This window comes from Cebus imitator, unplaced genomic scaffold (assembly GCF_001604975.1).
Source record: "Cebus imitator isolate Cc_AM_T3 unplaced genomic scaffold, Cebus_imitator-1.0 Scaffold51, whole genome shotgun sequence".
In the NCBI taxonomy this organism is placed as follows: Eukaryota; Metazoa; Chordata; class Mammalia; order Primates; family Cebidae; genus Cebus; species Cebus imitator.
Genome location: NW_016107366.1, coordinates 10,363,000 through 10,373,111, shown reverse-complemented (window position 1 = coordinate 10,373,111; position 10,112 = coordinate 10,363,000). Strand labels below are relative to the sequence as shown.

The 10,112-nt window shown below is 45.4% G+C and overlaps 1 protein-coding gene across 1 annotated transcript in view; it reads left to right on the top strand.

Moving 5' to 3' along the window:
- The window catches only part of YARS1 (tyrosyl-tRNA synthetase 1), a 42,657-nt gene that overhangs the window by 29,529 nt on the left and 3,016 nt on the right, over positions 1-10,112 (top strand). The window contains exons 7-12 of the mRNA XM_017527960.2: positions 1,271-1,406; positions 1,893-1,978; positions 5,936-6,071; positions 7,910-8,007; positions 8,880-9,073; positions 9,641-9,782. Of these exons, the coding sequence (XP_017383449.1) occupies positions 1,271-1,406; positions 1,893-1,978; positions 5,936-6,071; positions 7,910-8,007; positions 8,880-9,073; positions 9,641-9,782 (792 nt within the window). The remainder of the gene's footprint in view (positions 1-1,270; positions 1,407-1,892; positions 1,979-5,935; positions 6,072-7,909; positions 8,008-8,879; positions 9,074-9,640; positions 9,783-10,112) is intronic.

Here is a 10,112-nt window from a genome sequence, read left to right as displayed (position 1 = left end):
AAAAAAAAAAAAAAAAAAAAAAAAAAAAAAAAAAAAAAAAAAAAAAAAAAAAAAAAAAAAAAAAAAAAAAAAAAAAAAAAAAAAACTTTGCAAAGATGTCCAGTGTAGCGTTAATATATATAATTTGTAAAAATTAGGATAAAATCTAACAGTTTGGAATTTGTTGAATTATGTTTTCACTAATAATTGGGAATATAATTCGGCATAAAAACTATTAAAGTAGGCCACACATGGTGGCTCACACTTATAATCCTAGCACTTTCCGAAGTCAAAGTGGGCAGATAGCTTGAGTCCAGGAGTTCGAGACCAGCCTGGGCAATGTGGTAAAATCCCATCTCTACAAAAAATTTAAAAAATTAGCTAGGGTGGTGGCATTCACCAGTAGTTCCAGCTACTTGGGAGGCTGAGGTAGGAGGACTGCTTGAGCCTGGGAGGCAAAGGTTGCAGTGGGCCATGATCATGCCACTGCACTCCAGCCTGGGCAACAGAGCAAGACCCCATCAATATAGACAAAGCCTGAGAAGAACACAAAAAACTAAAATAGTTTAATTTGTTAGATGGCAGTTTTTCACTCTGTCACCCAGGCTGCAGTTTCAACCTCCTGGGCTCAAGTGATTCTCCTGCTTCAGCCTCCCAAGTAGCTGGGACCACAGGCACATACTTCACAACCAGCTAATTTTTTATTTTCAGTAGAGATGAGGTCTTACTATGTTGCCCACGCAGGTTTTGAACTCTTGGGCTCAGGCAATCCTCCAGCCTCCCAAAGTTATAAGATTACAGGCGTGAGCCACTGTGCCCAGCCCAAAGTAAAATCTTTTTATTTATTTATTTTTACCACCTCCACAAGAAAATATCTCCAAGTACCTAATGTTAAAATCTTTTTTTAAAAGAATTTTTTTAGCTGGGCACATTGGCTCACGCTTTTAATCTCAGCACTTTGGGAGTCCAAGGCAGGAGAATTGCTTGGACACAGAAGTTTGAGACCAGCCTGGGCCACATGATGAAACCCTGTCTCTACAAAAAGTAGAAAAATTAGCTGGTCTTGGTGACACATTGCTGTAGTCCCAGCTATCCAGGAGGCTGAGATGGGAGAATCTCTTGAGCCCAGGAGGCTGAGTTTACAGTGAGTCATGATTGTACCACTGCACTCCAGACTAGGCAACACAGTAAGACCCTGTCTCCAAGTTAAAAAACAAAATTTAACTCGTATTAGTTGAGCATATTCTCCTTTTCAACCACAAGAGGTCCTCTTCCCTTCCATGACTTCTAGGAGTCCAAGATTGATCTCCTTGATCGGAAGGAGGATGTGAAGAAAAAATTGAAGAAGGCCTTCTGTGAGCCAGGAAATGTGGAGAACAATGGGGTTCTGTCCTTCATCAAGCATGTCCTCTTTCCCCTGAAGTCCGGTAACACTCCCTGTTTTCTTCCTAGAGGCCAGGCTAGAATAGCAAAATTCGTGCTGTGATCATACTTGTGATTTGTCACAGACTGTTCCTCCAGGGACTGGTTGCCCTAATTCTCTGCTCTGATTTCTTATATATTAAAGTATGAATGATGTTGAGATGTCATTTAATTGTCCATATATTCGTTACCAGGCTAGGTTCTGAGGGAACACTGGGGTGGGCAGAGGTGTTAGAAGTAAGGGTGGGGGCAGACATGTTGAACTAGAGGAATACAACAAAATAGATATAAGCCACAAGCCTTGTCATGAAGCAGCTGAAATGCTAGCTGGGTATACAATCGTGCTACTCATCCAATTTAAGAATAATAAAATACATTACAATAAAGTTCAAAATATATGGGAAAAACTACAAATAGTCATGCATTTGGGCTAGGAATGTCAATTCTGCTGCTGTCAGTGAATTTGTTGGCATAGATCCTTTTCCTTACAGAGTTTGTGATCCTTCGAGATGAGAAATGGGGTGGAAACAAAACCTACACAGCTTACATGGACCTGGAAAAGGACTTTGCTGCTGAGGTAACACGAAAGAAAAAGGAATTCTTTCCTAAAGATCTGTATTTTCTTATTTTTTTGCTGACTGTTCAAATTTGTTTAAAACAACTTGTTCTATGTAGAAGTGAGCTGCCTGGTATTTTGGTCTACGTTTGGTAATCTCACTGGTGTCCATTTTCCTTCAAAATTGCAGTTTTGGTTAAAGTTTCTTGTCAGTTAGCTTTTCTGAAAGAAAGAAAAAAAGAAAGCTAATCCCCACTGAACTCTGCCAGACCTCTCCATCTTGGCCCACCAGGTTTGTAGTTACACCACAGGGCTCTCCTTTTTTGTTGTTGTTTGTTTGCTTAATTTTTTTGAGATGGAGTTTCGCTCTGTTGCCCAGGCTGGAGTGCAGTGGCACGATCTCAGCTCACTGCAACCTCCACCTCCCAGGTTCAAGCAATTCTCCTTCCTCGGCCTCCCAAGTAGCTGGGATTACAGACAGCCACTACCATGTCCAGCTGCTTTTTGTAATTTTTAATAGAGACAGGGTTTCACAATGTTGGCCAGGCTGGTCTTGAACTCCTGACCTCAGGTGATCAGCCCTCCTCAGCCTCCCAAAGTGCTGAGGTTGCAGGCGTGAGCCACTGCACCTGGCCAGGGCTCTGTCTTGATGCTCTCTGGGGCTGCATATTTTGTTAATGGCTTCAATGAGGATTCAGGTGGTTCCCAGATTCGATGAGCAGATGGTACAAAGCTAATATACTGGTGCTTTAATCACTCTCCAAAGGACTCAGCAGACTGGAATAAAGGACCGAACCTAGCAAAGATTAAGTATTTCAGGAACAGGTACAAAATCAGGGTTCAAAAATAAGAGACAATTACCAAAGGACACAATAGAGGCTCGTATTCATTTCAACAGACACTTTAACAGAAGACTTAGTAGGTGCCCATGTGTTAGGCACAATGCTAGGGACTGGTATTACACAGAGGGGTCAGTCCTTCTAATGCTCAGTCCAATAAGAGAGGCAGACTTATAAACATTTCATTGGCTGCATTTTACATATGTATGTTTTATGTGTGTATGTACATATATTTTTAACATAATGTATGCGTGTGTGTATGTATGTGAATATATGACATATGAATATATGTAAATATATATATTCTATATGGCTATATATGTGGATATATATGAATATATATAACAACAACATATATATATATATATATTCCAGAAATAATATAGGAGGAAGTGGCCGGATGTGGTGGCTCACGCCTGTAATCCTAGTACTTTGGGAGGCTGAGGAGGGCTGATCACCTGAGGTCAGGAGTTTGAGACCAGCCTGGCCAACATGGGTAAACCCCATCTCTACTAAAAATACAAAAATTAGCTGGGCGTGGTGGTGCACACCTGTAATCCCAGCTATTCAGGAGGCTGAGGCAGGAGAATTGCTTGAACCCAGCAGGTGGAGGTGGTAGTGAGCCAAGATCGCACTATTGCACTCCAGCCTGGGCCACACAGCGAGACTCCATCTCAAAAAAAAAAATACACACACACGCACACGCACGTACACACACAGGCACATACACACACACACGTGTGTGTGTGTGTAAGTGATTAACTGACTCTCTAGAAAAGCTTGTGGAGGAAACTATCCAAGTACTATTTTGCTTGAGGAATAGTAGTTCACAAGGAAATCTGTGAGGGAAGAAATTGTACGAAGACATGGTAGGATGAAACAGCATGATGTATGAGGAATCGCAGGTGGTTTGGTCTCACTTAGTCTAAAAGGTGAGGAGGGGGGTTTACAGGAGAGAGGCAAGGCCAGGTCACAAAGGGAAGACATAATAATATAGGGAATGAAATGGGGGATTGTCATTAACTCTGAATTCAGGTCCAACCAATTTAATGGGGCTGTTCAAAATGTTAATGTCTGGCCAGACCCAGTGGCTGACGCCTGTAATTTCAGCACTTTGGGAGGAGAAATGCTTGAGTTCAGGAGTTCAAGGCCAGCCTGGGCAACATAGTGAGACTCCACCTCTACACAAAAAAAAAAATCAAAATATTGGCCAGCCATAATGGCACATGCCTGTAGTCCCAGCTACTTGGAAGGCTGAGGTGGGAGGATCACTTGAGCTTAGGAGATCAAAGCTGCAGTGAGCCGTGATTGCGCCACTGGACTCCAGCTGTGTGGCAGAGCAAAACCATGTCCCAAAAATAAAAAATTAGGAATAGATGAAATGCCTCCAAAAAAAGGTCTGCAGCCATGTTATCCAACAGTACTTTCTGTGGTGATGTATACGTCCTATCTGTACTCCTGACACAGAAGCCACATGAGCTGTTGAGCACTTACAGTGTGGCACGTACAGCTGAATAACTGAATTTTAGTTTACATTTAAATACCCACACAAGGCTAGTAGCCACCATATTGGACAGCGGCACCCTAGAGCTTTTATTAAAATTAAATATTCCTAAGGAAATCAGAAGCAAAAATGTTGGCATTGTTGTATTAAAAGAGTTCATTCCTAAGAGATGTCCCCTCAGAATATCTACAAGATTCTTTACTACCAGATTTGAGATATAAAAAAGGGCAGTTGGCTGGGCATGGTGGCTCACATCTGTAATCCCACCACTTTGGGAGGCCGAGGCAGGCGGATTGCCCGAGCTCAGGAGCTGGCGACCAGCCTGGGCAACACGGTGAAACCCCATCTCTATTAAAATACAAAAAATTAGCTGGGTGTGGCAGTGTGCACCTGTAGTCCTGCTACCCAGGAGGCTGAGGCAGGAGTATTGCTTGAACCCGGGAGGTGGAGGTTGCAGTGAGCCAAGATCACGCCACTGCACTCCAGCCTGGGCAACAGAGCAAGACTCCGTCTCAAAAAAGAAGGTGGTGGGGGGCAGTCACAGGACACAAGGAATAAAATGAAATTACTGAACTATTACCACGTACCAGCAGTGTTCTCATCATTTTCATCCACATTCAGTGATTTAACCCTCATCCCCATCCTGTGAGATACAGCTATTGTTAGCCTCACTTTATAAATAACAAAGCCAACAGTGGCCGGGTGCAGTGGCTCATGCCTGTAATCCCAGCGCTTTGGGAGGCAGAGGCAGGTGGATTGCCTGAACCCAGGAGTTGAAGACCAGCCTGGGTAACATAGCAAGACCCTGTCTCTACAAAAAGAAAAAAAGAAGCAGCCAAAGCTTAGAGGGGTTATGTGCCTGGTTTGGGGTCACACACGGCTAGCTGGGAATCTAATCTGGGTCTGTCAAATTCCAAAGCCCTTCCTCTTTCTTCTTACTCAGCTCTCTCCCCCAAGTTGTCTTTAGGCCTTGGGTTACCTATGTGAATGTTTCTCTGCTTGTAAATACCACTTGGTCTACGACCCTACTCTAAGCGTAAATGGAGAGACTAGAAGAATTAGACTAACAAGTACATTCAGCTCCTAAACACCCTCAAAGTTAGTGTAGACTTCAGAATCAAAAGACTTGAATTTCGGACACATTAGCCTTTCTGGATCTGTTTTCCCTTCTCTCTATCTACCTCACAAGATTATCACAAGGATCAAATAAGACTGCTGGGAAGGCCGGGCACGGTGGCTCACGCCTATAATCCCAGCACATTGGGAGGCCGAGGCAGGTGGATCACGAGGTCAAGAGATTGAGACCATCCTGGTCAACATGGTGAAAACCCATCTCTACTAAAAATACAAAAATTAGCTGGGCGTGGTGGCGCATGCCTGTAGTCCCAGCTACTCTGGAGGCTGAGGCAGGAGAAGTGCTTGAACCCAAGAGGTGGAAGTTGCGGTGAGCTGAGATCGCGCCATTGCACTTCAGCCTAGGTAGCAAGAGCGAAACTGTCTCAAAAAATAAAAATAAAAAAACTAAAGAAAAAAAAGGACTGCTGGGAAAAACGATCTTGATCCTACTTGCCTGGATTCAGGTGTCCTGTGCCCTGTTCTAGACCTCATCTCACTGGGTCTTGTTTGATTCTGCAGGTTGTACATCCTGGAGACCTGAAGAATTCTGTTGAAGTTGCGCTGAACAAGTTGCTAGATCCAATCCGGGAAAAGTTTAATACCCCTGCCCTGAAGAAACTGGCCAGCGCTGCCTACCCAGATCCCTCAAAGCAGAGTAAGGCCAGCTAGAGAGGGACTGACATTGTCAGGAGACAGAGCTTGTCAATGAGCCTTGGAAAAATGCCTGTCTTAAAATTGAGGGCACAAGAACCCAGGGGATCTGAAGTGCAGGAATGTCACATCCTACTGGCTCCTAGAATGGAACTTGTCATTTTGATTTGGGTTTGGTTAACACAAGGAAGTGATCACATCCTTTTGTACCAGCACTACTGAGAGCTGCTGGTGTAAGGACTTTGGTCCTTCTACCTCTTCATTAAAGAGTGATTGGGGGCCGGGTGCGGTGGCTCACACCTGTAATCCCAGCACTTTGGGAGGCTGAGGCGAGTGGATCATGAAGTCAGGAGATTGAGACCATCCTGGCCAACATGGTGAAACCTCATCTCTACTAAAAAGACAAAAATTAGCCGGGCGTGGTGGCTTGTGCCTATAGTTCCAGCAACTCGGGAGGCTGAGGCAGGAGAATCGCTTGAACCTGGGAGGCGGAGGTTGCAGTGAGCTGAGATTACAACACCACTCCAGCCTGGGTGACAGAGTAAGACTCTGTCTCAAAAAATAAAAAACAAAGATAGTGATTGGGGCCAGACACACTGGCTCACACATGTAATCTTAACACTTTGGAAGGCTGAAGCAGGCACATCACTTGAGCCCAAAAGTTAGAGACCAAAACTCAGTCTCTACCCAGAAAAGAAAATATTTAGCTGGGCATAGTAGCACATGCCTGTAGTCCCAGCTACTCAGGAGGCTGAGGTCAGAGGACCACCTGAGCATGGGGAAGTTGAGGCTGCAGTGAGCCATGATTGCACCATTGCACTCCAGCTTGGACAACAGAGTGAGACTGTCTCAAAAAAAAAAAAGAGATTGGGTTAGACCTGTTATACCCATCTGGTATATAGGATATCAGTAGTCTCTTATACAGCTGCTTGGGCAGAGCCTACAGAGCTTACAGAAGCTTATCTTGCTGGATGCGGTGAATCACACCTGTAATTCTAGCACTTTGGGAGGCTGAGGCAGGAGGATCACCTGAGGTCAGGAGTTCAAGACCAGCCTGACCAGCATGGAGAAACCCCGTCTCTACTAAAAATACAAAAAATTAGCTGGGTGTGGTGGCGCATACCTGTAATCCCAGCTACTTGGGAGGCTGAGGCAGGCAGGAGAATGGCTTCAACCTGGGAGGGGGAGGTTGCAGTGAGCCGAGATCATGCCATTGCACTCCAGCCTGGCAACAAGAGTGAAACTCAATCTCAAAAAACAAAAAAAGAGAGAGAAGCTTATCTTTAGATTCTCCCCATTTCCTTCTATATGCATGGACCTTGCTCTTAGTTGGCCATCCAGATATGCATGATGCTGAGATATTGGCATTGATAGCTTCATGTGACCCTTCCAGAAAAAAACTCAGTAAATTATGGGTTTTGTTTTTTGTTTTTTGTCAAAAACAGGGTCTTGCTCTATTGCCCAGATTGGTCCTAAACTCCTGGGCTTAAGCAGTCTTCCCCCCTCAGCCTCCCAAAGTGCTAGGATTGTAAGTGTGAGCCACAACCCCTGGCCAGACTCAGTTAATTCTATATGGAATTCATGAATAGAAATACCTAAAAGAGGCAAAGCTACCACTGCTCCCTCCTCTCTAGTCTAATAATTGAGGGAGAGAACAGATGAAAATCGGATATGTCATGCCTGATAGGTTGCCAACCCAGTGTTAAAGAAACTATAATTCAGTGTTTAGACTCAGGATTCTACACTAAATCTTGCCTAATCTCAGTGTCTTCACATGGTGGGATCAGCAGCTGATCTTCCATGGGAAAGAATTCTACCTCATGGGGTTCTTCTCATTCCCAGAGCCAATGGCCAAAGGCCCTGCCAAGAATTCAGAACCAGAGGAGGTCATCCCATCCCGGCTGGATATCCGTGTGGGGAAAATCATCACTGTGGAGAAGGTACTCATTTTTTACCACATCACAGAGAGGCAGATTGGGTCAGGTTTGTCTGTTTCCAACTGGAGGAAACGTGGCCTGGAGATGGGAAGTAACATCCTGAGGTCATATTGCAAGTCAGAGTGCAGGTGTCTAGTTCCAGGCATCAGGCCTTCTGTTGCAATTTTTGCCTGTGGACATTATGCAACCAAACACAGCCAGGAACTCAGCAAGGGGTGCAGATGTTAAAGGCACATGTTTGTCTGTTACATTTGGTCTGATTAACTCACCTGGTCTCTGCCAGCCTGCCTGGACTAGCTACAGGCCTTATCTTGGATGGGCCACTTGGCCCCCTTCAGAAAGTGGTAGAGGGAAGATTTCCTTTTTCCCAGAGACAGAAGATTTTGCACCCAGTGGCCTGGAACCATTGTTCTGGGCTTCTTTTCCCTTGAGCATTGATTTGCTTTTCACTGTATACCCTAACCACCAAAACTACCCTGAGATCAATGCTGGTGCACCTGCATCAGATGGCAAGGCCAGCAGTTGTGCCCCTCCCATCTCCCAGCCCATCTAGGACCTATGTGGTGCAGCACACGCACCATAATGGTAGCCATCTAGACAGTCTGGGCCATTGCATCTCTATTAAAGATCCTTCCTCCTCTTACCCAAGCTTCTAGGTCCATTTTACTCAAATCTGGCCTCAGTTGAGAGCAGAATATACCTTCAGAGCCCATTCTCCTGTCTGCTATCTGAGACCTGGAAAGAAAGTTAGCTCTAGAGGGTCCTTCCAGGGGCCTCTATAAAGAGTGGACGTTCCTTACTGGAATCTGAGAGTTCACCAGGCTGCTCCTCTAATTGATGATGATCCTCTTCCTCCTGACATCTCTTGCTGGCAGCACCCAGATGCAGACAGCCTGTATGTGGAGAAGATTGACGTGGGGGAAGCTGAACCACGGACTGTGGTGAGCGGCCTGGTACAGTATGTGCCCAAGGAGGAGCTGCAGGACAGGCTGGTAGTGGTGCTGTGCAACCTGAAACCCCAGAAGATGAGAGGAGTCGAGTCCCAAGGCATGCTTCTGTGTGCTTCTATGTGAGTGAGGACTTGGGGTGGGGCACAGAACCTGGGGAGGCCAGGAAGAGTGAGGAATCGTCCCATATGATGTCCTTCCACACACCAGGTGGAAGCTCTGAGAACACGTGCCTCTTCCTCACTGATGCCAAAAGTTGATGCATGAAGGACTTATCGTACAAGTACTGTCAATGAAGCATTTTACCTTCAGTTAATTTTGTTAAAATAGAAATGGAGGACTCAAAGCAGTACATGCCCAAGTCTTACTACTAGTAAGGACTGGCGCAGGGATTCAAATCCCAGCTCTGATGGCTATGAAGTCCTTGCTATGCTATTTTATACTTCCTCCCCTAGAAAGACAGATTTTGGTATCTCACCTGACACAGGATTTTTGTATATCCTGGGTTAATCTAACCCTGATGACATGCAAATATGTAGCAAGATAAGAAGACCTCCTGGGGCTCTGATCCGAAGGATGCCCTAAATCCCATTAGAGCCCCGGTGTGAAGGCTGGGATTGCTTTGGCCTCCACAGTTACTGGAAGCCATCCATAGCCTCACCCTTCCCTTGTCCTGTGTGTCTTCCCAGAGAAGGGATAAACCGCCAGATTGAACCTCTGGACCCTCCAGCAGGCTCTGCTCCTGGTGAGCGAGTGTTTGTGAAGGGCTATGAAAAGGGCCAACCAGATGAGGAGCTCAAGCCCAAGAAGAAGGTCTTTGAGAAGTTGCAGGTAAACAGCTGTAATTCCCCTTCTTAGCTGGGCTGCCTGGACTGTGTCCCCAGACTGTCCTACTACTGAAGCCATGACTGCCCCTCTCCCAGTTGGGAGTTCCTTCATTTGAGCCCCTCTCTTCCTCCTTCTCTCCAGACCTTTCTGAATTCAAGGTGCCTGAGGAACATGGGTGTCTTAAGACTTCGCATCTCTGACAGATCATTTGAGGCCCTGTGTGAGGGACTTCAGACATTTCTTCATTTGATCTTCTGTCTGTGTTAGGAGATTATCCCCATTTTACCTGGCAAGATACCTGACAAGGCCACATAGGGTCATCAGAAATTATGA